This window comes from Scardinius erythrophthalmus (assembly GCF_964197995.2).
Source record: "Scardinius erythrophthalmus genome assembly, chromosome: 18".
NCBI classification, from domain to species: domain Eukaryota; kingdom Metazoa; phylum Chordata; class Actinopteri; order Cypriniformes; family Leuciscidae; genus Scardinius; species Scardinius erythrophthalmus.
In genome coordinates this window covers 26,978,834-27,006,239 of record NC_138238.1, presented here as the reverse complement: position 1 = coordinate 27,006,239, position 27,406 = coordinate 26,978,834, and the positions used below count along the sequence as shown (strand labels likewise).

The 27,406-nt window shown below is 41.6% G+C and overlaps 1 protein-coding gene across 2 annotated transcripts; it reads right to left on the bottom strand.

Annotated features, from left to right (window-relative positions):
- Positions 1–27,406, bottom strand: pnmt (phenylethanolamine N-methyltransferase). 2 transcript variants are annotated; one of them, XM_081392595.1, is made up of 4 exons: positions 27,136–27,366; positions 13,744–13,951; positions 797–1,268; positions 1–297 (listed from the first exon to the last, which is right to left on the bottom strand). In XM_081392595.1, exons 1-3 carry the CDS (start codon positions 27,329–27,331, stop codon positions 830–832), a joined length of 843 nt encoding a protein of 280 aa, XP_081248721.1. In that variant the 5' UTR covers positions 27,332–27,366; the 3' UTR covers positions 1–297; positions 797–829. The 2 variants fall into 2 exon arrangements, with proteins under 2 accessions (XP_081248721.1, XP_081248720.1); XM_081392594.1 differs by having other exon boundaries at positions 1–1,268; positions 27,136–27,406.

The window sequence follows — 27,406 nt, the reverse complement described above, 5'->3', positions numbered from 1 at the left end:
ACTTTCAACTGCTTTTATTTCCATCAAATACTTAACATGTAAGTATTTGTATGAAATTATATTCAACAACTGAGACATAAATTGAACAAGTTTCACAGACATTTGACAAACAGAAATTAAATGAGTCCCTAAACAAAGGGGGGGTCAAAAATAAAAGTCAGTATCTGGTGTAGCCACTAACTGCTTTAAGTACTACAGTACATACATGTCCTCATGGACTGCACCAGATTTGCCAGTTCTTGCTGTAAGATGTAATCCCACTCTTCTACCAAGACATTTACAAGTTCTCAAACACATCTGGGGAGACATATGGTTACACATGATATGATTAGCTGTCCTTTCGGACTCCCTGTAACACTATCCTAAGCTTCATCTTTAGTGTCTACCTCTGTAAAAACTGTTAGTGTATTAAGGAGTGTTCCACAGGTGCATGTGTAATAATTGTTTATGGTTCACTGAACAAGCATGAAAAATATTGGTTAAACACTTTTCAATAAAGATATGTAAAGCTTATTTGGGTTTTACAAAATTATCTTTAAAATACAGAATTCTAAAAAAGGGACTTAGCGGCAATGAATGAGGTTAGCTTAGCGGCAATGAATGAGGTAAATTTAGCTGTGAGGTGAATTTTAACGAATGAAACCAAACATTAGCAATCATTGCTAATTTAACTTTTTAACTTTTTCAGAGTTTATCTGCAGTGAATGAGGTCAATTCAGCTTTGTATGATTGTTTTCAATATCTTTTAATCACAGCAAAAGTGAAGCAATATAAAGAACATGCATTAATTCCCTACCTTTCCAATTCATGTATTCTTCAACTAAAATGTTTATGCTTTCTTGGCTTTTGCAAAGAACACACCAGTGACATCATCTACCCCCACCTTCATATCTGATGGCAGGTGGTAAATACAAAGCTGCAGCAGCTCATATCCACTGGCCTTCAGGCTAGCACAGACCTGAGACTCATTCAGAGGGACCACAGGAATGTACAGCCCTGGAGCACCCATGTAGAAGCTCTCTCCCAGGGCACCAATAAGTAGGAGGTATCCACCTTTTTTAAGCAGGCTGGAGATGTGGCCTAAGGCATTGGTGAAGGAAAGTAAGTCATGGCTTACACTCTCAAGGCAGAAAGATGACACCAGACAGTCAGCTCCAGAAGGGGGCAAGAACCCTGGTGATAATGGGCAGGATTGGTGTACATCAAGGGGCAGCACATTAGACACAACTGAGCGAAGACGTGTAGCTTTCTCTGCCCAAGCCGATGAACTAGAGAAAATCAAAAGGTCCAAGACACAATTAGATATTTGCCTTCTTACAGATACTTTTTATGTGGTGTTTGCATCCAATTGATTAAAATAAAATTTCTTTTTTTTTTACTGATTTGAAGATTTCATGCTTAAAATCTCCTCAATGCAAATGTTATATCTGTACTGTTTATACTTGCTTTTACATTGCATTCACAGCCATTTTTACTTTTGTAATATGACATATTTCTGAATGGCACACTTCATAACACTAATGGGAATGAGAATACCAACTCCGCTGCACTGGAACTGTCTGGACCCCACAAGATTGTGTAGTGTGTGCACACAAATGTTAGAGAGGTCTCAGACGTGAGCTTGGGAAGTTGACTCAAGGACATGAGAGCATGAACATCCAAACTATAGAACTTGATAAATGTGTGCGGAGAGGATCAGCCTAACGCATCCCCCCTTCAGACAGAGAGAGGAATGAACATAATTCACAGCTTCCGCGTTCTCTTCTTCAGCGAGCTCTTCGCGTTTCTCAGCACCTTCAGACAGAGAGAGGAATGAACATAATTCACAGCTTCCGCGTTCTCTTCTTCAGCGTTCTCTTCACGTATCTCGGCACAGCATTAGCCGGCTCTTCACTGGACTCGGGCAGAGAGAGGAATAGATACGTGTAACTCACAGCATTAACAGGCTCTTCACTAGCCTCAGACAGAGAGTGGAGAATACGTATAACTCACAGCATTAGCCGGCTCTTCACTGGACTCAGACAGAGAGAAGAATAGATACGTGTAACTCACAGCATTAGCTGGCTCTTCCAGCATTAGCAGGCTCTTCCAGCATTAGCAGGCTCTTCCAGCATTAGCAGGCTCTTCCCGCATTAGCAGGCTCTTCACTAGCCTCAGACAGAGAGTGGAGGATAATGGTATTTCCCCAATGCAGCTGTAACTTCACAAGGCTCAGATAAAGGAGAGATTAATGAACAGCTGTGACTGCGAGTGAACAGCAGAAACAATTCCCACACTCACATATCCACCACACACAGTAAGATTTCACTCGTGCTCCTTTCCACAATAAAACTGCAATTCAACAGACTCACAGTGCAGCTAAGGCTTGCACCCGCAATCCAGCCGAAGTCTTCTCTGTCTCTCTCTCTCTTCCTCGCTCTCTCTCTCTCAGCAAATTTGTTTGACTACTTCGGGGTGGAGTTTCCATTCCCTGTATATCACAGGCTGTCTGGACAGTAAGTCTGTTCCCATATTTATATGCCCTGGACTGTAAATCACCCTGAGGGACAGGAACTTATTCTGAGCCCAAAGCAGAACCTGCTGCGCCAGCCTTTTCAGGCGGCGCGAATGCAGTCTGCCTTGGCGATTTATGTATGCAACAGGAGACAGTCGTGTCCACATCGTGAACAAGTCCCATACGACCCCTAAATACCTTATCCTCTGGGCAGGAGAGAGAATGCTTTTCTTGGAGTCAGAGATTTGAGATGAGCAAGGATGACATCCTGATGTCGAAGTGCAAGCTCTTGAGACTGAGCCAAAATCAGCCAGTCATCTATGTAATTCAAAATGTGAATGCCCTGGAGTTGCAAAGGAGCCAGTTCTGCATCCATACATTCTGTGTATGTGCAGGGTGACAAGACAAGGTTGAATGGAAGGACCCGATACTGGTAAGCTTCGTCACCAAAAGTAAACCTCAGGAACTTCCTGTGTTGTGGCAGAATTTCCGATTCTTGTGTCCTCAAGATCGATCGTAATAAACCAACCCGTGGATTGTATCTGAAACACAATCATTTTGACTGTTAGCATCTTGAACTTGTATGTTTGGAGAAAATGTTTCAAACCACAAAGATCTAAAATTGGACGCAACCCCCCATCTTTCTTGGGAAACAAAAAGTACTGGCTGTAGTAGCCAGACTCTCTGTCTGGGAGGGGAACATGTTCTACAGCCCCTTTGTCCCACAGAGTTTGCAACTCTTGTGTCCACATATGCGCCTGCATAGTTTTGACACTTCGTTTTTCTGGGGGGGATGTTAAATGTTCGGTGTCCTGAAACATGACAGGAAACGACTGAACATGTTACATTTCCCTGGAGACTGGACAGCAATCCCCTGAGGGTGCCAAAAAGGAGGGCTCCGCACCAGACTGACGGCACCATCGTTCACTGTACAGTGTACCGCTCTCCTAGTCGCAGACAGAATGAACTTCCGGCCGTCACACCAACACTCCAAATCAACGGATTGAACATCCAAATAGATCCAATGGATAAATGGATAATTAAGTTCTCCCTCACACGATCGCCCGCTAAGCTGCCACGATATGGCGGGTTGATGCCCCTGAAGCCCTACCTGTCACAAGTCAACCTGGCCGCTCTCCACGATGGATGGAGCTTGCGAGGAGACAACGATTCATTTGGCCCTCGCCTTGGAGGGTTCCGCGCTCCAAGTCCTCATCGATCTGTCTCCTGAGGAGCGGCGTGATCTCCAGGCCTTCACCGCTGCTCTCAACCGCCACTTCGGGCAGAGAACCTCCGCGGAACAGAGCAGGGAGGAGCTGACTAACCGACGTTGACGTGAAGGAGAGAGTGTGGACGCTTTCACCGCTGACATCCGGGTTTACGCCCTGAAGGCCTACTCTACCTTCCAGGTCCCAGCGAGGGAAGAGCTGAGTCTCCACGCTTTCCTGCGGGGTCTTACACCTGAGCCGCTCAGCCAACATGTCCGCCTGTTGTCACCCCAATATCTGAGTGAGGCGCTGAGAGAGGCTGAGCGAGCTGAAGGAGGTGCTACAGGCTGGGCCGCCGACAGGTCGATCTCCAACCCAGCGTCATCTGACGAGAGCCGCCGAACGGGAGGTGGACTGAGGAGGAGGTCAGCCAGGTTTAACCAGCGGCGACCCCCCGATGGAGGTTGAAGCTAGACCGCTGTGGAGAACCGGGGGATTTTGCCAGGGACTGCCCTGCCCCGAGTCCCCGGCCCCGGCCCCGGGCAACGTCACCCCTGGGAAACGACCTCGGAGTGAGGCATTGAGGGGATCCTCAACCCGTTCTTCAGCACCCATCCACAATGACTGTCCTACTGTGGGGGTGCTGCGGGTCCATGCGTGGGTCCATGCGTGGACTTTCGGCGACTAAATGCGGTCACCCACAAGGACTCATACCCACTGCCACGCACTGACAATGCATTGGATTATGCATTATGCAACAACTGCATTACTCCTTAATTACAACGCATTGCACTGCCTATACAAGGCTATAGGCTCTGACAGAAGATATTTAAAGGGCACCTATTATGCTACTTTTTACAAGATGTAAAATAAGTCTCTGATGTCCCCAGAGTGTGTATGTGAAGTTTTAGCTCAATATACCCCACAGATAATTTTATAGCATGTTAAAGTTGACACTTTTTGGGGGTGAGCAAAAATGCGCAGTTTTTGTGTGTGTCTCTTTAAATGCAAATGAGCTGCTGCTCTCATAGTTAATGAGAAGAAAAAAAGAGGGCAGAACTTCAAGAGCTCATTCTGCGGCATACCGGCAACAAAACAGGACAATCTCACGGAATAAAATTCAGAAACTGTACTGCAGTGTTCAGTTCGAAAAATGATGTTCAGTTGGACAATGATGCCTACAGAGCCAGAGAATATATGCTGCATGGAGATAGAACAGGTATAGTTTAGTTTAATTACAGTTATATGTTATCACTTTGCTATCCACTACAAGCCTGTTGTTGCGGACTCCGTCCGAATGATGGCCAAAACTTTACTAATGAGTTTTATGAAGTTTATTGCACAAAAAATGAAGCGTCCGTTTTCACTCCAGAAAATCAGTGTGAACTGAACAAAACAGTACAAAGTGTGCATTGAAGTTTTATCCATAAACTCTCTCTCAAACTTTAATTATCATCAACATACACAGCGAATTACACAAAACCACTCGTTACAACTAACAGTAAATAGATATATACAGACGTTATGCCTTTAGAGGGGGTGCTTAATAAACTGTAAAACTTTATATCCGTAAAACAACTCCTATGAACTTTAATAAAGTGTGCGCTCTCCCTTTCATTACTACCCTGACCAGTATCGATCTGGAGACTGTAAGCTGGATCACGAACAGTTGGTACTGATCCATCCTAGAGTAACAACATTTTAGGAAAGCCTGCCTTGTATTGCCCCTCGTTTACAAAGCAGTCTGGAGTAAAATGATTTGTGCAGACATACACAAATTTAGGTATATTTTGGGGTGCATTACCTTCAAAATTAAAACTAATCCAGACTCAAAAAAAATCTTTCCTTTTCCTTTAATCCTCCATTGTCTGACTTATGCTACTCTGAGCAATGCCTGAACTTTGTAGTTTGAGCACTTCTTGCGTTGTTTTTGCCTCTTCACGATGACTCACTTGCTTTAGTCCTTCTTTTGTAAGTCGCTTTGGACAAAGGCGTCTGCTAAATGACTAAATGTAAATGTAATCCACTGCGTCCTCAGTGGCTCAGAAAATTAAGACTCTTACGTTCACTCTTACATCCAACAACAGATCACTGGGATTGCTTACGAGACATTGTTGTTGCTACAGCTGCTACAGCATGGAGAAAATGGCAGATAGTGTACAACTCGCTGAGGGTGGAAACTATGGTAATGCAGGACTGTCAGTCAGCGGCCGTGGGCGGGGCCCGAGCAGTATGATGTCACACTGCTCAGAGAATCAAAACGGCATGTTTAATGAGACTGCTTTGGTTTAATGAGGATTTAAAAAAAAGGAGGATTTTTATCATTGTAGGGGGATTGTGTTCACACACTGCAAACACACATTTATGTCCAAACATCATGTAAAAGTGGATTTTGCATTAATAGGTGCCTTTTAAATAAATGTTATAATCGTAATAAAAATATACACTATATTGCCAAAAGTATTGGGACACCCCTCCAAATCACTGAATTCAGGAATTCCAAGCACGTCAATGGCCACAGTTGTATAAAACCAAGCAGCTAGGCATGCAGACTGCTTCTACAAACATTTGTGAAAGAATGGGTCACTCTCAGGAGCTGTGAATTCAAGCGTAGTACCATGATAGGTTGCCACCTGTGTAATAAGTCAACTGTTAGTGGTATTATAACGAAGTGGATTTTAAGTCAGTGCATGCTGAGACGCACAGCGCGCAGAAGTCAGCAACATTCTGCAGAGTCAATACAGACCTCCAAACTTTGCATGGCCTTCAGATTAACTCAAGAACAGTGTGTAGAGAGAATGGGGGTTTCCATGGACGAGCAGCTGCATCCATGCCTTACATCACCAAGTGCAATGCAAAGCGTCGGATGCAGTGGTGTAAAGCACGCTGCCACTGGACGTGTTTTCTGGAGTGACGAATCACGCTTCTCTGTCTGGCAATCCAATGGTCTGGGTTTGACGGAGGCCAGGAGAATGGTACTTGCCTAACTGCATTGTGCAAGTGTAAAGTTTGGTGGAGTTTGGGGATTATGGTGTGCGGTTGTTTTTCAGGGGTTGGGATTGGCCCCTTAGTTCCTGTGAAAGGAACTCTCTTAATGCTTCAACATACCAAGAGATTTTGGACAATTTCATGCTCCCATCTTTGTGGGAACAGTTTGGGGGTGGCCCCTTCCTGTTCCAACATGACTGTGCACCTGTGCACAAAGCAAGGTCCATAAAGACATGGATGAGCAAGTTTGGTGTGGAGAAACTTGACTGGCCTGCATAGAGTCCTCAACACTATAGAACACCTTTAGGATTAATTAGACCTGAGACTGCAAGCCAGGCCTTCTCGTCCTACATTAGTGCCTGACCTCACAAATACGCTTCTAGAAGAAGGGTAAAAAATTCCCATAAACACTCCTAAACCTTGTGGAAAGCCTTCCCAAAAGAATTGAAGCTGTTATAGCTGCAAAGGGTGGGTCAACTCCATATTAAACCCTACGAATTAAGAATGGGATGTCATTAAAGTTCATGTGCATGTAAAGGCAGACGTCCTAAAACTTTTGGCAATATTGTGCATTTTATTAATTATACAAGGTATATTTGTTCAGTGGTGACTAAGAAGAAAACAGATAGGCTGCAAACCATTGACAAAACAGTCTTCTCAAGTAATTGTACAATACAGATAAGAATAATTTTGCAATTGTTACAGATACAGATATTATCACCACTACACACCCCTACATAGCAGCCATGGAAGATTTGCTTGTTCGAGTGGAGAGTCAGGTCGGTGGGCCGGTGTACTTCTGAAAATGCCTCCTCACTAATGCCCCTGCTCATGCTCAAATCCTTCAGCAGGTCAGCCTGGTACACCTGCATCCTGACACGTTGCCCTGGAACAATCTGTCCACCAGCATGGATGTTGTTCTGCATGGAGATCAGCGAAAAAGGCTAGAGATCGACATTGGTGTACCTCCTCTTGGACACCCGACAGAAATCTGTCATCTAGCTTGGAGTGTCTGGGGTTCTCTTGCTCCTGTGGCAATTGAAGCCTGGCCACCACACGAGTCACCACCTCATGTAACTCCTTGTGTAACTCCTCATACACTTTATCATCACCTGAGGAGCGCTTGGAGGTGGTGCTTACAACCTCCATATCACTGGAGGCAGGAGAACCCACGTCCTAAGCCCAGTCTGAAGAACACCGGAGCAGGCTTCAGCAGAGGGCTCGAGGGCACAAGAGAAAAGGGAGGACCTGTCTCTTGCCCCTCAGCAAACGAGCCCCTCGATCTTAACGAGGGTGCAGAGGCTCGCCCCTTTCTTTCTTAAAAGAAAGCAAGCTTAGAGCGGAGCACTCTGTTAGGAAATGACTTGCAGTGCTCGTACACGGCACCCTTGAGGGCAAGAACAGCATGAATACTGCCTAACAATTCTAATTACCCTCACACAACATCGAGTGTAGCTTTTGATAGGAAACCACTGTACATATATTTAAATATCAGAAACATAATATGAACATTATATGGTTAAAAACACTGAACAGTTGTGATCTATGGTTCTGCTGGACAGACTACAACTCCTCCTTCCACCAAATGCTAATGTGACTTGCTATCCCGATCTTCAAGCAGAATGATCTGGAAGAAAATTTTTAATTATATCAATCCACAATCATAAATCACACCAGAAGAGAACCAGCCCTCTGTCTGAACTGGGTTTCTCCCCAAAAAAAATTCTCCATACCTGTCATCTAATGGAGTTTGGGTTATTTGCCACTGTCACCTTTGGCTTGCTTAGTTGAGGTTTAAAAGACACTTGATATTTAGTAATATTGTCATATTTTATTTTTATTATATAAAAACTTGAACAATGATGATATCACAGTTTTCTGCAGAGCAGCTAAATAGACTTTGCATCAACCTAAACTCATACTCATAATTGACGAATTTTGTTGCTGTAATTGAACTGAATGGGGACATTAAATTTAATATTCAACAATAATATTTATCTGCCTACATTGACACTATACAAGAACTGAACTGAGCTGGACGATGACATCACGTTTTACTCCAGATTGGCTATATTTATATATAAATTAACTAAATTAAAAACTTTTTTAAAACAAAAATTTTTGCATTATGTTCCTGTTATCTCTGTAAAGCTGCTTTGAAACAATCTGTTTTGTAAAAAGTGCTGTATAAATAAATGTGACTTGACTTGACTTGAACTGAATCAACAACATTGAACTGAATTAAGCTGAATAACAACACTATTGCCTTATGTAGAGATGCTTACAGCTTAACAGAACTTGTTTCAGGATGAACTTTATTTATTTATTTAGTTATTGAGCTAAACTTAATCAACAATACACTGACTTGTCGGAGCCGATAGCCTTATGAGCAGCGCTCTGACAAATAGGGTCCTATTTTAACGATCTGAAACGCAAGTATCAAACGCGAAACGCAAGTAACTTTGTGGGCGGATCTCGAGCTATTATACTGGCAGGATAAATTACTCTTGCGCCTGACGCAAATCTAAAATGGGTTGGTCTGAAGTAGCTACATTACTCATAGGTGTGGTTTGGGTGTAACGTGAAATAAACCAATCAGAGCATCATCTCACATTCCCTTTAAAGGGGTCATATAATGGTACATGCACTTTTACAAGTTGATTGTACTGAAATGTGTGTTGGCAGTGCCTGTACACAACCATCATATAATGATAAAAATCCATCCAGTGGTCTATTTTTAATCTCCTTATATGTTTTCCCCTGTCTCAAATCGAGCCGCCTGACTGTGTGACGTCACACGGTCGGACGCCCCTCCCACAATTGTTAACTGACAGCAGCGTTTCAACACAGACCCAACTCGCCCTGAGTGAGCTGTCATCATAGTCCGCGCGGACATTTTTGATACGCTGGAGCAGAATGGCGTCTAAGCGATTTTGGTGTTCTGTTCTGTTCTTGGGTGTAATATCGAACACAGCAGTCATTTTTATGTTCCTAAATCTGAACCGCTGAAGATGCAGTGGCTGAGTTTTGTTTTCGAAGGGAATATTCCCCACGATCAACGTCAATGGAACGTCAATGTTTGCGCGAATCATTTCTCACCAGACTGCTTTATAAACGAGGGTCAGTATAAAGCTGGTTTTGCTAAGAAGCTGCTCCTGAAAAAAGGATCGGTACCAACTATTTGTGTTCCTGCTGCACCTCCAGAAGAAGTCAGTGTAACGTTTTATTGACCTTTATATTAATCTTTGCAAATCGCTTGCACGCTTCACGATGAATGCGGCTAATGTTTACACTCAGGGTACATTGCGGCATGTTTTCTATGTACAACGTTCTCAATATAATTCATAATCCCAAGTTAATAATGAACAACGCGTTATGGTTAGTGTGTTATTACAAACTGTGTACACACAGAACAGAGGGGTGGGGTGAGCAAAGCTCATTATCATTTAAAGACACATGCACTTAAATGGCGTGCTGAAAACAGAGCTGTTTTTGACCAGGTAAAATGAGTGTTTTCTTACAATACTGATGAGAATTTTTAATTAAAGTGTATTACAAACTTTTAATTTAGACCCTAAAGAATCATAATAACTTGTACAAAAATGGCATTATATGACCCCTTTAAGAGTATGGTTGCGTTTGTTCCATGGCAGATTGCTATTTTAAGGGTGGATTTGCCAGGCGCACACCAGGAGCGTTTCACAGCCGAGGAGACAGACGTTCTCGTCAGGGCCGTAAAAGACAGAGAAGTGACATTGTATGGGGATGGGAGAAACCCACCCAAATTAGCTTTGGTTAAACAGGCGTATAATAATTTGGGTAAATGTGTAAGCTAGATTTATGCCTATTTTTTCACATCTTCATGGACACCACAATGATTTCCCTCATGTGGAATATTTTTCCTTATTATGTATGGTTTGCAAAAATGGCAACTGCTGCGTCTGTGTGTAGATGAAAGAAGCAAAGTGTATGAGCGTTGTGCACACGTTACATTATGGCCAAGCATGCGCCCTTAAAATAGCATCTGAATGCACCACTGAAAACTCACCACTGACTTTAGACTAGGTTTTTCCTAGTCTGTGGCGGAATTTTTTTCTGGAACTGCAAAATAGCACCAGGGAACGTTTGCGCCGGAACACGCCTCCTCTTTTCGCTGAACCGCCCCCAGGAGCGCAAATTCATTCTCTAATTTACAGACGTGCGTCTGTGGAGGGAAAAGTCCGCTGTGCGTCGGGTGCAAAATAGGAATGATACATGCATCGGTGTACAAAGTCAATTGCGCTGGGTGCAAGATAGGGCCCATAGTGTAACTGCACCTCTGGTGATCCGAGTTCGATTCATAGCCCAAGGTCCTTTGCAAATCCTGTTCCCTTCTCTCTGCCCCATGCTTTCCTGTCTAATCTGTAACTGTCTTATCCAATAAAGGCACACAAAACTGACCTTGAGCTGAATAATGACACTATTGTCTTCTGTAGAGCTCAAATACCATAGAATTTGAATCTGTCTTATATTTGATGAAGTTTGAATCATTGATTCTTATTTTCCTGTTTATATTGTGAAGCTGCTTTAAAACAAGCCTATAGAAATAAAGGTGATTGGATTTCATGTGCACCAGTGAGAGCATTAGAGCATATCAGAATGGCAATGGTTATTTTTCAAATTCACTGTTAACTAGATGTACCGCATGGCCAAGGGCGTAGATTTGGTTTGAACATTGGGGGGGTTGAAGTTTGGGTATGTCTCCTGATATTGTGATCATGTTATTAATATTGGGGGGGGGTTGTAATGCATAGATTTAAATATTGGGGGGGTTATCTCCCCCCATCCCCCCCACAAACTACGCCCCTGCGCATGGCGGTACAAAATATGACCGCCGCTCCGGCCTGCACTGGCTTTCCACAAAAAGAAATGACGTGGAGCAATTTGGCTGTATTGCGTGTTTATGTATACCTAAAAAAAGTAGTAGTATGTGCATGTCTGTCTGTGTGTGTGTGTATGTGTGTGTGTTTGTGTATGTGTGTGTCTGTGTGTGTGTGTGTCTGTGCGTGTATGTCTGCGTGCGTACATGTGTGTGCGCGTGTGTGTTTGTGTGTTTGTGTGTGTGTGTCTGTGCATGTGGATTTGTATGTGTGTGTATGGGTGTGTGTCTGTGCGTGTGGATGTCAGTGTGTGTGCATGCTTGCGTTTGTTTGTATTCCTGCATGTGTGTGTGTGACAGTTAGGGTTGCCAACTTCAGAAAAGGAAAATGCGGGACAATCGTGGTTATTTATAGGAAAATGAGGGACACTCAAAATATTTGTACTGTATCACACAGTGTATGTCATTTCAGTGTCTGCAGTTAAGTTTGTGTTTAAAAGGTTATCAGACATAAACACATTTGTATTGCTTAACCTATTTATGTATTTAATTCTAAAAATAATTTTAATGTCATACATGAAAAAAGTCACATTACAAACAAACCATAGTTCAAAATAACAGCATTTATCTAAAATAGAAAGCTTTTTTAACATTATACACTAGGCTAACAGTTCAAAAGTTTGGGGTTAGTAAGATTATTTTTTGGGAAAAAAAATAAAGAAAGTAATTGCCTACTTTTATTCAGCAAGGATGCATTACATTAATCAAAAGTGACAGTTAAGATAATGTTACAAAAGCTTTCTATGTACTTTCTAAAAGCTTTAAAACATTAATAATAATCAGAAATGTTTTTTGAGCATATTATTCCCTCAGGTAGATTACATGTTTTCTTGCGTGGCTGGATGTTAGACTCATGAACAATAATCACATTGTTTGCATTCGCCAAAATTGATTAGCCGAAATCAAAACGTGGACAGTGAAAGGAAATTACCGTTAGTGCGAAACGAGTCCGGCTTGAAGCGGAAGCGACCAGACGGCAGAGGATGTTCGCAAATCAAACAATGATTTGTCTCAAAACAGTGATTAAAAAAAGCTGTGATTGGATGATGACAGGTGTCGGTGATCATTCTCAAGTGTCGTGGTCAGCACTGCTGCTGTTGCTGTTGTATCAGTCAGTGGTTTATCAGCTTGTCAAAAAACGGGACACGGGAGGTCACGCAAGGGACAAATAAATTAGGCCCAAAATGCGGGACGTCCCGCCTAATTCGGGACAGTTGGCAACCTTAGTGACAGTATCATCCTAAACCAGCAACCCTTCGCTCAACACCACCATCTACAGGCCGATGAGTGTACAGTCACTAAATGTGCACATAAATGAATTTATTTTATACCCCCCCATGGATGAAATTCTATGAAACTTAGCATACCCCCAGAGGATGTCAAGTTAATCATACACATGAAATATGGTGCAGTTCTGAACATCTCAACTGAAGATAGGGGCGATTAAAGCAGAATAATATTGAATTTTCATTTTTTATGGGAGGGGCGCAAATCACAAATGAGTGATTATGGGCTAGGTTGATGTGGGCCCTTAAGAGCAACATACCATAAAAATTTCTTCATCCTCGGTGCCACGGTTCAGGTAGTTATTTAGGAAAAACTGCATTTTTTGGGTTTGGGGGGGCCCAGCGCGGGGGGGGGGAGTGGCCCCCGGGGACCAAACAAAATTTTTCCGTAAAAGTCTAGTGGGGCTACATGCCCACCAAATTTCATGTTCCCCGGTGTTTCGGTGTCCCTGGTATCGTTGACGAAAAATTCAGTAGATGACAAAAAAAAAAAAAAAAAAAAACTTTGACAATCCCTATATGACCGCTTTCGCTAGCTATGCTAGCGGCGGTCATAATTAACCTTATTACCTTAACTTTTATTGCATCTCAACTATCATTAAATTATTGGTCTAAAGCAATGATTAAATCATAAATAGTCTATGCAGCCTAAGTTAGGGGCAGACTGGGAATAAAAAGAAGCCCTGGCTTTCACTAAAGTATGTGGTTAGGAAAGTGTCATATTAAAATAAATATATTGTTTGCAAATAGATTTGTGCATATTTGCACATGCATTATTTTCAAGTAAGTAAGCATTATAACTATATACAACTTTAATTCTCTCTTTTGGACAAGAAAAGGGAATCTCACCTGCGGCCCTCCAGATCACACACATACTTGAAGTAAGCAGTCCAGTCAATACTACTCTTGCCCTCCTGTAGCCAGCTTTGCAGCTCTCTTCGATTCACCTCCAAAAAGTCAGACAGGATGACACGATCAAATCTCTCACAGCCACTCATGACCTGGTAAAGAGTGGGGCCAGATCCCACATCAACTAAAACGTCCCCTCTTATATCATCTGTAAAAGAGAGCGGATATTCAAGGTTAGTTGCAGTATCCAACTATCCTCTTCTGTTTATTATTGCATTTTTCTGCAATAGTAATTGGCAGAGGCTATTTGTACTAAGTGCAAATTTAAATGGTTGACTGGTTCATTTATAGGGATAGTTAGTTTTAATGTAATTAGTAGGGGTGTAACGATACACGTATTCGTATTGAACCGTTCGGTACGAGGCTTTCGGTTCGGTGTTCGGTACGCATTTTCAAACCGAACGGTTCGTTGGACCATTTTTCCTGCCGACCAAAATGTAGGCAGTTGGACCACAACATTGATGTTGGACCACAACATTGTCCAACATCAAATGGCAAACGTAAGGTAAGCGGAACGAAACTGAGCTACTCGTTATTGTGTGGTTGACGGACTGTTTACTGTTTAGTTTGGACCAAAGCAGCGCGAGCCGCTATACACAGCGCACATTGCTGTGAGATCTAGTGACAAACATTCACATTTCTCCGTTATTAACGGATCAAACAGCGCGTGGAAACCAGGAAGAAACATTGTGCCATGAATGAACTATCCAGTGTCCACAGATCTGCAACATTCACCATGGATTTACTGTAGTAACACTAACTGTAAACATGGAAGTTTGGCAGGAATAGTAGGCTATAATGCTCTCAAGTAACATTACGTCGATTTTATTTTGACATTATGAGTAAAATTGCTGCCCTCAAATGTTAATCTGAACTAAAATAAACCTTTGTTTATAACTACTACAATATTAGGCTACATTTCATTTTTTCCAAGGAGCTGTTTTGTTTTATATGCTCCTAAGAAGAGTCAATTATAGCTCCATCATTGCTCAAAGTGAAAAAAAAAAAACAACATACTTTATTATGTTAGTTTTAATTTAAAAAAAAAAAAAAATTCTCTGGCATTTCTTTCTTTTTGCTGTATCGAAAACGTACTGAACCGTGACAAGTGTATCGTATTGAATTTTGTGAACCGTTACACCCCTAGTAATTAGGTATGGTCAAGTATCAAATAAAAGGTAAACTTGCATTGATAAAGTTAATGTTGCTAGTTATTGTTTAAAACAGGCGTTCTCAACCCTGGTCCTCGAGGGCCACTCTCCTGCAGAGTTTAGCTCCAACCCTAATCAAACACACCTGAACCAGCTAATTAAGCTCTTCAGGATTACGAGAGAGCTACAGCCAGGTGAGTTTGATCAAGGTTGGAGCTAAACTCTGCAGGAAAGTGGCCCTCGAGGACCAGGGTTGAGAACGCCTGGTTTAAAAGTTGCCATGGAAAAATAGAGCTCCAATGTATAAAAATTATGGAGTTTATCATTGTCATTACCCAAACAGTAACCAGTTTTGCACCTAAAAAGTTAACCTAAGTGATTTTAGCAAAGCCATTTTGATCTCCACCTTCTTCTCACAACCTGCTTCATCACTTGAGGTTATAATGCTCAATAATAATTTTGTGTGAATTTGTCCATTCAAGTGCAAAAAGACGTGAAATAGAACTCACTTTAGTGAGTCTAAGACATGGCTTTTTGAGAGCATGCTTTGGATGTGTGCACATAGAAAACTGCTGACACAGCGCACAAATACTAAAGTGAGTTCTCTTTCACGTCTTCTTGAGCTTGAATATTTAAATTGACAAGGCTTAAAAACGTGCAATTTATAAACTTTCATGATGATCCAGCACTGGCCCGACCTGGACATTGACAGTTCCGTCAACTGTCCCAAGCGTCTATTACGCTGGCCCCAGGCCATCGAGCAGTTCTTATTGATCTGTCCTGGATAATTTCAGATCTGGAGAATTTTTTTTTTCTGTTATCATATCTGTTAAAGTAACATTTCAGATTTTCAGCCAAAATCTCGGTTCATCTCAGTTAATTTATCTGAAGATCAGTCATTCACACTGCAGTAACCTTTTTATTTCCCTAAAAAATCTAACCAGTTATAACTGGAAAGCGAGGTTACACCTTCTGTTCAGGCAGCCCTGAAGGGTGGAGGCCTTAAACAAGAGGCCTAAGCAACACTCTTAACCCAAGGGCAGTACCGAGAATGCTCAGAAAAGAGCTATAAACTCAGTCTGACCAGCGAAGCTCTGCAGAGTGGAGGCCTCAATACAACAACTCTCATAATGAGGAGAGGCCTAGCACACTCCACACTGAGGTCAGTAGCCAAGGAGGCTCCCAGAGAGCCTAATGACCTAGCATACTACCATACTACCAGCATAAGTCAAGTCAAGTCAAGTCAACTTTATTTATATAGCGCTTTTCACAATACAGATTGTATCAAAGCAGCTTCACAGTATTAAATAAAATAGTACATCAGTGTTTGTTTCTAGTGTAAAACGTCCAAGTTTGGTAATGCTGATCAATAGTATTGTTGATTGGTTAATTAAATTAAGTATCCCCAACTGAGCAAGCCAAAGGCAACAGTGGCAAGGAACCGAAAAACTCCATCAGGTGACCTAATGGAGAAAAAAAAAACCTTGGGAGAACCCAGGCTCAGTCGGGGGCCAGTTCTCCTCTGGCGTTTATGAACTAGAGACCGGATTTAACTGTAAGATTAAAAATATTAAATAAATGCCTGGCTGAAGAGATGCGTCTTTAATCTAGTTTTAAACTGGGAGAGCGAGTCTGAGCAACGAACAGTATCAGGAAGGCTATTCCAGAGTTTTGGAGCTAAATGTGAAAATGATCTCCCTCCTTTGGATGATCTGGATATCCTAGGTATGACCAAAAGCCTCGAATTTAGTGATCTTAAAGAGCGCGATGGATTATAGGGCGATAGAAGATCCGTTAAATAAACTGGAGCTAAGCCGTTTAGGGCTTTATAAGTCAGTAGCAATACCTTGTAATTGATACGGAACTTTATAGGTAACCAATGCAGTGATGATAAAATTGGTGTTATATGGTCAAATTTTCTTGATCTAGTAAGAACTCTAGCAGCGGCATTTTGGTCTAACTGTAGCTTGTTTAATGAGGATGCAGGACAACCAGCTAATAAAGCATTACAATAATCTAGTCTCGAGGTCATGAACGCATGAACTAACTTTTCTGCATCAGATAACAATTCTCTAAAACGAGAGGAGACCTAAAAACGCCCCACACTCAGGATATCTTGTAAGGAGGCTCACAGAGAGGAGAGGAGCTAGAGGAGCTCTGGGGGAACGGAAGCCTCAATAAAAACACCCTCTAGTGAGAGGAGGCCTAGCGACATTTGCAGAAGCCAAAGAGGCTCACAAAGGCTCAGGGAAAAGCAAAGGAGGGGATGTATGCTTCATGATCAACAACTGATGGTGTGACTGGAAGAATGTACATACTATCCAGTCTCATTGCTCCCTGACCTGGAATATGTCACGCTTCTGTGCTGACCTTTTTGGTTACAGAGGGAATTCATATTGGTCATTATTACAGCTGTTTACATCCCCCCTCAGGCAGACACAGATGAAGCACTTAGGAAACTGTATGGGCATTTGTGCAAGCAGGAAACCATACATCCCAAGGCTGCGTTTATTATAATTGGGGACTTCAATAAAGCCGGCCTCAGAAAGATTGCACCAAAATTCTTTCAGCATGTAACATGTAACACTCGGGGAGACTGAGTTTTAGACCATTGTTACTCTCCTTTCCAGCATGCTTACAAATCCCTCCCCCGCCCACCTTTCAGAAAATCAGATCACTCTTCTGTTCTGCTCCTGCCTGATTACAGACAGAAGCTGAAACGGGAAACACCCGCCCTCAGGACAATCCAGCTTTGGTCGGACCAATCAGATTCTATGTTACAGGACTGTTTTGATTATGTTGACTGTGACATGTTCCAGGCTGCATCTTGTGATGACATCGATTTATACACAGACACTATCATTTGTTTCATAAGGAAGTGTATAGAGGATGATGTACTGACCAAAACAATTCAAGTATACCTGAATCCAAAACCGTGGATGAATGCTGATGTTCGCGCCGCCCTCAGCACACGAACCTCCGCCTTTAATTCCTGTAATGTGGAGGAATATAAATGTGACCCCTAGGGGGGCGCTCTAAAGCGCACTGATGGGACTGATGTAATCAAACATGTAACTTTATTAAACACTAGACACAATAATATATTAATTGGCAATCAGAGCAAGCAAATATTCTCCATAGGTAAACCGCAAACAAAATTCTACACTAAAAAAATAGTCAGAGTGAATAAAGTCTCATAATAAATGAGTTTCATTATATACAGTCTCATAATACATAGGCTGCAGTGAATAAAGTCAAAAAATAAGTAAATACTGTTCACATACACACACAAAAACTGCAAGAGACACTTCACACCAAATAGGCCTCACACACACAGCGTTTCACACTTCACACTAGTGAACACTGCAAAATATGCACTGTCCACACAGAATATATTGCACAATGCCCATAGGTCGAATAAGGTGATATGAATATTGCCAAACGAACAAAAACAAACAAACAAAACATTTAAGTTAACAGGCTATCACTAGCAGGCCTCCACCCTAGGTCCACCCAGTTCCAGGTCCGCACAGAACAGTGGTAGCAGATTTCCGAGGCACACACATACAGACCCTTTCCAAAAAATTTGAATATCATGGAAAAGTTTATTTATTTCCATAATTCCATTCAAAAGTTAAACTTCCATAGATTATAGATTCAGGGCCCACAACTTAAACGATTTCAAGTATTTAGTTGTTTATTTGTACATAATTTGGGCTTCCAGCTCATAAAACCCACGAAAACAGGATTTCCAAAAATTAGAATATTACATGAAATCACACAGTAATTAGACAGTGATACCATGGTCATTGAACCAGGTTTTGGTTATTTTGGCAGTGTGGGTAGGTGCAAATCCTGCTGGAAAATGAAGGAAGCATGAAGTGCTCTGAAAATGTTGCCTTGGCTACGGCAGTTCATTGGAATGAATGCGTCAACAGAGCCGCCATCTTGGAACAGGGGAGCCCCTCCTCTTTAATGCATCAGCGTCAATGTAGGCAAAGGTCTAACGGAAATAAAATCACCATAAATCGTCATGAATGCGAATTTCTAGTTTGTTTGGTTCATTCCAACGGTCAGACATGAGTCCAGAGAAAATTTAAAGTTTTGATATTAACATAATCTACTTCTTTTTCAAAATATAATGCATAGTGCTAGTAGGCCTAAGTTTATTAGTCACATTCTTCCACTTGAGTAAACTTAGAATGAACTATCGCTCTTTACCTTAGCCTATTGCATGCAAAATGGCTACAATGGTGTGACTATATGTTAATTTAAACATTTAAATTGTATTGGTTTATTAAATATGATACACAAAGCAATTTGCAGGTGGAAGCAAATCAAAAATTTGAGAGGAACATAATGTGAAAGTTAGATAGTTGAGGTGCCAAAGACCGTTTCATCTTTTCTTTATTCCTGTCCCGCAATACTTTTGCCACATTAAATAAGTACATTGGGTGGGTGTTGTGAAGTTTTCATGGCACAAAACCTCACAACACCCACCCCTGTCGGTGATTGGTTGGAACACTATTTATTTTGGTTTTGAGTGGTGGTGAAACCAACTGTTTTTGTGTCCAGATCTCAAAACCTAGGCTGCCTACAGAGACGCGTTTTTTTGACGGCATGCTTATGGGGCGGGCAGCTAGCGGATCGTTAGGAAAGATTAGATGAATGTGATCATTTATGTTTGGTCCTGAAATCGCTGATATAACCTTTAACATCCATACGCAGCACAAAAGTCTGGCATCATCCATGAATTCGAAGTACAGGTGGAGATAGCAGCGTTACCTAGCTACTTCCTATGACAAGACCCCAGTTCCAAGATTGCAGCGGCTTTGACGCATGCTTAGAACCCCAAGGCGACATCTAGTGTATATATCTATGAGTTCACTCTCGGTGTCTGTAGCGGATGTCACCCACCGACCCCTCAGGCACATGAACATCCATAAAGCCGAAGGGCCAAACTGGCCCCCATTCCTGGCCACGTCCTTAAAACATGCGTAAACCAACTAGCAGGAGTTTTCACTGACATTTTTACCCTCTCCTTGTCTGTTGTCCCCAAATGTTTTAAATCATCCACCATTGTACCCATACAAAAGACACCCAAAGTTACCTGCTTGAATGACTGGCGCAATGTTGCTTTAACTACCATCATCAGTAAGTGCTTTGAGAAGCTCATCAGAGATCACATCTGCTCTCTACTACCAGCATCGCTCGACGACCCACTACAGATCGCTTGTTGAATGTAGAAAACACTTGTGTACAATTTTTTTCAGGATTCTTTGATGAATAGAAAGTTCAAAAGAACAGCCATTATCTGAAATATAAATCTAGTGTAACCGTATTCACTGCCGTTCAAAAGTTTGGGCTCAGTAAGAGTTTAGTTTTTTGTTGTATTTGTTAATTTTTTTTAAAGAAATAAATACTTTTATTCAACGAGGATGCCTTATACTGATCAAAAGTAACAGTAAAGAAGACATTTTTTTAATGTTAAAAAAATCTTTCTATTTCAGATGAATGTTCTTTTGAACTTTCAGTTCATCAAAGAATCTTGAATATATTTTTTACACAACTGTTTTCAACATTGATAATAATCAGAAATGTTTCTTGAGCAGTAAATCATAGAATGATTTCTGAAGGATCGTGTGACACTGTAGACTGGAGTAATGATGCTGAAAATTTTGATCACAGGAATAAATAACATTTTAAAATATATTTAAATAGAAAACATTTATTTTAAACTGTAAAAAAATATTTAAATTATTAAATTATTTTGGATCAAATAAATGTAGCTGTGGTGAGCAGAAGAGACTTCTTAAAAAAAAATAATAATAACTTTTATGTTTTTAAGTAAAGTCTTTGTGTAAAGAAAATGTATAGTCAGATTACTTCTTTTAACTTAAATTTGGTTTTGTGAATAAGCCAAAACAATAAATTCAATCATTAAGTCTCCTCACATTCATTTATTATAGTTCCCTCTGTCACATTCCTTATTGATATTCCCATGGGAGGGTCTTTGTCTCTTCAGGTGTGAATCACAGCATTATTTATGATGTTTCACACCTCCTCGCACATTGTGACAAGTAGTGTCTTACAAAAGTTAAATGACTAAATTGTTTTGTATGAAGGAGTGATCAGGATGATTAATTGGAAATGCCAAATCCTCTTTATATCGAGGGTGATGAATCCATCATGCAACTGACGAGTGCACTGCGCATGTTATTTTAAAACCTCCTTCCAGTAACATATGCAATATATTGGAGTAAATATTTCCAAAAACCACTGAACAGAGGCCCCCTGATCCTGTGCACTAATTCGCCTCTGACTGCAACCAAAACAGAAGCCACCCTTTTACAGTTCCTCCTGAACCAAAACAACGAGCTTATGCTGCGTTCACTCCATAACTACTGTAATTTGGATGAAAGAGATGAAAACCCATGACGTTATACTCAGAGTGGTTAGTGACTCGAATTTATGCATTTCAATGGCAACACTATCAACGCTGAAATTAATCTGCAGCAGTCAGGTGGTACAGGTAAGTGCTCTTAAAGTGATTTATGTTCATTATTGTTGGACTGTTATGTGCTTTGAGACATGAGGTAGTTTAACGCCGTCTCTCGTTGTTATGTATAAAGCGTTGTTACTTTAAGACATAAGTAATGGGTGGAGTTATAGAATGATGACGAAGTCATATGCTCAAGATTTCGGTTTCACAAGAGAAATCAGGAAGAGGGAGAAACTGTTACTATGTTTGTGGCTGGACTGAAGAAACTTTCAGAACACTGTGAATTCGGCGATGTTTTGAATGATACCATCAGAGATAGGCTCGTTTGTGGATTAAGAAGCGAAGCCATTCAAAAAAGGCTGTTAAGTGAAAGTAATCTCACATTGCAGAAAGCCACTGAAATAAGTGTAAGCATGGAACTTGCTGCTAAAGAAGCACAGCACTTCAGTAGCTCAGATAAAGTTCATAAATTGTCTGCTGACATGAGCACTTTCCAGAATTCCCCTGACAAAGCATCTAATAATGCAACATGTTTTAGATGTGGCAAAGTCGGATATCTTGCATCTGAGTGTTGGAGTAAAGAGTTGGTATGTAGTTGTGGAAAAAAAGGCCACATAGAACGTGCTTGCAGAGGAAAACAAAAGGCTGCAAAACAAAAATTCAGCAAAATGCCTGGCACAACAAAGAAAAAGAAGAATGTGTATACAATGCAGTCAAAATGCAAGTACACAGAAGACACTGATTCCTCCTCAGAGGAAGTTCCTTTGAAAATTCTAGCCGTGGAAGGAGACTCCAAAGGCTATTGGGTGACACCTGTCATTGAGGGAGAGCCGGTGTGTATGGAAATAGACACTGGTGCTGCTGTTTCTATTGTGTCAGATGCTGTGTACTACAGAACCCTAAAACATGTTTACTTGAAGCCCTCCAAGATAGTGTTGAAAACATATACAGGGGAGCCTGTGACATTAAGAGGGGTAATGGATGTGGAAGTGGAATTAAATGGTCAAGTCAGCAACGCTGCCACTGTATGTGGTAAAAGGGAACTACCCAGCTTTACTTGGATGAGAATGATGGAAACAATTAAACTGGACTGGCCGACGGTGCGAATGGTGTCAAAGGGAAACACGGAGCTCAGGGAAGTTCTAGAAAAACATGCTGATGCTTTCAAGGATGAGCTGGGGACAATGAAAGTCATTACAGCCAAGCTCGACATTAAGCCTGATAGTAAGGCCAAATGTTGCAAAGCCCGTTCTGTGCCATATGCGATCAGATCGAAAGTTGAGTCCGCTCTGGATGATCTGGTAACCAGTGGAGTCATCGTACCAGTGAGTAACAGTGAGTGGGCTACACCTATAGTACCCGTCCCTAAAAAGGATGGTTCCATTAGAATTTGTGGTGATTTCAAAGTCACAGTAAACCCTGTACTGTCTCCTGACCAGTATCCACTTCCCCTCATTGATGATCTGTTTGCTGGCTTGGCAGGGGGAAAGCGGTTCAGCAAACTTGATTTGAGTCAAGCCTACTTACAAATGAGAGTCGATGAGAACTCTAAGGAGTTACTGACAATTGTCACACACAAGGGGCTTTTCAGAGACCAGCGTCTTCCTTTTGGTATTACATCGGCCCCTTCGCTTTTCCAGAGGGCCATGGACCAGGTGTTAAGTGGCCTGTCGGGGGTGCAGTGCTACTTGGATGACATCCTGGTAACAGAAAAAACTGAAGCGGAGCATCTGAGTAATCTGGACGGTACACTCCAGCGCCTAAAGGAATATGGTTTAAGAGTGAGAAAAGACAAATGTGAGTTTTTCAAGCAGTCAGTTGAATATCTTGGTCATGTGATCGATGCTGATGGACTGCACAAGGCACCTTCAAAAGTAAGAGCCATACTTGAGGCTCCAGCACCACAGAACACCAGCCAGCTTCACTCATTCATAGGTCTTCTAAATTATTATAGACGATTCATCAGTGGCTTAGCCACACTGTTGAAACCACTACACCAACTTCTGTGTAGTTGTCATGGGAATGGACACAACAATGTGAGACCACATTTCAAGAAGCTAAGAAAGCTCTGGTGAAGTCCGGTGTGTTAACCCATTTTAATCCAAAGCTTCTCCTGCAGTTAGCCTGCGATGCGTTACCTTATGGTGTAGGAGCTGTGATATCCCACATCATGCCTTCAGGAGAAGAACGGCCAATAGCATTTGCCTCACGCACGCTGAACAAAGCAGAGAGCAAATATGCGCAAATTGAGAGAGAAGCTTTGGGAATAATTTTTGGTGTTCGAAAATTTCACCAGTACCTGTATGGCAGGCAGTTTATATTGTTAACTGATCACCGGCCTTTAACCACCATTCTTGGGCCACACACAGGTATTCCCTCTCTGGCAGCAAGCCGAATGCAGAGATGGGCACTGCTGTTATCAGCACACACATATGAAATAAGATATAGGAAGGCAGAGCAACACGGAAACGCAGATGGTTTATCAAGACTACCATGACCTGTGACATGTCCCGAGAGTAGAAAGCAGAAAGATATTTTCTTCTTTGAGCAAGTCACAGTGGCCCCAGTGACATCCACACAGGTGAGAAGATGCACCCAGAACGATTCAATTCTGTCTGCAGTCATGGAGATGGTAAAAGATGGACATGTGCCTAAGGACACCACCAATTTGAAGCCGTACCTGTCGAGAAAGAATGAACTGTCATTTCATTCAGGATGTCTTCTCTGGGGACAGAGAGTCATCATTCCCCCATCGTTGAGAAAACTGGTCCTCCAGCAGCTCCATGTGGGCCATTGTGGCATTGTGCGAATGAAGGAAATGGCTCGGAGTTATTTTTGGTGGCCAGGTCTTGAGGGGGACATTGAAGGTAAAGCAAAGTCATGTCCATCCTGCCAGCAAGTGCGAAATGAACCCCAATTGGCCCCATTACACCCGTGGGACTGGCCAGAAATCCCTTGGCAGCGTGTACACTTGGATTTTGCTGGTCCAGTCGAAGGAAAAATGTTGTTAATAACGGTGGATGCCCACAGCAAGTGGCCTGAAGTTGCTGTTATGCACTCTACAACTGCTGAGAAAACAGTATTGAAACTGGGAGAAATGTTTACCCGGTTTGGCTACCCTAAACAGCTCATCAGTGACAATGGACCACAGTTTACATCACAAGAATTTGTTGTGTTTCTACAGCGTTGTGGGGTACAACATATTAAATCAGCTCCGTACCACCCAGCCACAAATGGTCTTGCAGAGAGAATGGTTCAAACCATCAAACATGCCTTAAAGACATCACAGGGACAAGGGAGCCTTCAGCAGCGCCTGAATGATTTCCTGTTGTCATACCGAAACACCAGCCATGGGACAACAAAGGTTTCTCCAGCTTCTCTGATGTTGAAGCATCCTCTGCGCTCTGGATTTGACTTACTGAGACCTTCTACTGTTAAAGAGGTGGTAACTTGTCAGCAACAGAAGCAAGTTCACAGGAGAGACATGAAGGCTAAAAGCAGACTGTTCCATCCAGGACAAAATGTTCTGGCACGCAACTATACTTCAGGACCAAAGTGGGTACCAGCGACAGTGATAGCTCAAACCGGCCCAGTGTCATACACTGTACTAACTTCTGACAAGCTTACCTGGAAAAGACACTTGGATCAGCTGTTGCTGGGATCTGCTACTGAGGTGGAGTCTACTGTTGCCACACCCACTGTTTGTTCGGACTTTCCGATGGTTTCAGAAGTGACTGTGGACACACCACTTACACCAGAAAAAGGATCTGTGCCACCCGAGGCTGAAAACATTCCACAGATGCAAAACTTGGAAAAACAACCAGAGTCAAGATCCAACATATCTGTTTCAGAGCCCGTTTCAAGCACAGAACGCCGTTCCACTAGGGAAAGACGCCCACCTAAAAGACTTGATTTATAGTGAGAAAAGAAAAAAAAAGAAAGAAAATGAGAGACTACAAAATCTGATAGTTTAAGTTCTTTATTTCAATTTAGTTCAGTAATTGACTGAAGATGTTCTTGTGTTGACATTTGTTATTGTAGAAAAAAAAAAGAGGACATTCTGTTTTGGGGGGAAGGAGTGTTATGTATAAAGCGTTGTTACTTTAAGACATAAGTAATGGGTGGAGTTATAGAATGATGACGAAGTCATATGCTCAAGTGAATACAAGTGAATGTGAGCAATAAAGAGATGCAAGTTCTTTAGTTCCTGAATTGATGTTTCAGACTCTTCTTTAGTGTCCTCTGTCTTTATAAAAAGGAAAGACACGACACTCGTGATGCTTTTGTTTGCTCCCTGCTTCTAAAGCTAAAAATATTTTATGCTTAAAATACTGTATTTTTTTTTATACTGAAAACAAAATATTCCCCTAACCGGGATTTATAAAGGGAACTTCGAATAACTATGAAACCTGAAAAAAGATAATGGAAACAGATAATCTTGCCATGGGGAGCATAGCTTTTGAATTAGTTCATGAATCAACATGGGAGCTAACATTTTGAGATCAAATGACCAGTTGACTCACTAGTTAATAATAATAATAAAAAAAGGATAGTCCAAGGCACACTTCAGATTCCGATTATTAAAAGCTTTTATTCAACTGGCTAATTCATATTTTAAAATACATATCATGGGCTGCAAACCCACTCGGTTCGGCAACACATAACTTCTTTAGAGTGCGACCAACAAACACATCAATGACTGAGAAAAGGGCTCTCATCCAGAACAGCCAAATTTGACACACCAAATTGGACTCAAATGAAGCAGCACTCAAAGATAATTAATATCAGAAAAACCACTAGGGCAGTGGTTTTAAATCCTGGTCCTAAGGACCAACCGATCTGCACATTATGTATGTCTCCCTTATTTAACAAACATGATTCGGATCATCAGCTTGTTAGCAGAGAGCTCCATGAACTGAACTGAGTGTGTCAGACAAGAGAGACATACAAAATGTGCAGAACGACGAGTCCCCAGGACCAGGATTGAAAACCACTGTACTAGGTGGAGTAAATCTAAAGCTAGTCTCCAAGGACACCACTAGATAGATATATATAACATGTTTCTCGTTGCAATAATAACTTTAAATGGTCTTCACCTCTTATATTTATTTTGCTTCCACTGTTTCTAATGTTTTCACTGAGAGGCTATCTGGATTGCTGTTGTGTGTTACATGAAAATGTCTCAGTATAGGATAGTTCTTATTTTCTTTTCTAATGGCATATCATAAAAAGGTTTTTCAAGATGCTCATGATAAAACTCAATCAAATTGTTGTTATATTGAGCCTATACTTTCCACTGTAATTAGCAAAGAACATATAATCCCTTCCTTGGCATAGTCGGAAATTCCTGCTCTTCTTCTCTCATCTCCATCTCAGCAGCTGCTGTGAACATAAAGCCCTCCTACTTTGATTCTTTTGAATTGCTCTCGCTGTACTTTGATGTCATACACCTATCAGTCTGCTCAGTGCCTATTCAAGTCGAACCACTGAAGCAGCTCAGATGAGATGGTTATCTTGGCATTTTGCCAATATCCTTGCAGCACCAATAGAGTTAATATTAGGCAATTATTTCATCTTTATCTTTATTATATGTAGGCTACCTTACCTTAAAATACAGAGATACGCACCTCAGGGACCTCAATGGTGCCTGCCGCCCTGCTTACAAACATTTATGCTCACCTTCAGTAAAGGCTCTGTGCAGACAGCTGAGTTTCCATGGCACAATGCTACTTCTCCTTTCAAAGTCTGCTCGGGGTGGAGTGTAGTTATAGTGCAGATAAGCTACAGGATCAAAACCCTGGTAACATGCCCTCATAGAAGCCACCGTCTTTAACTTTTCCAGCATCTTCTTCTGTCTTTCTTTGTCTTTCTCCATACCAGTTCCTTTGAATCACTGTCCCCATCCTGTTTTCACTCAGGAGTCAGGACCATATTTATACATGTGTGTAAA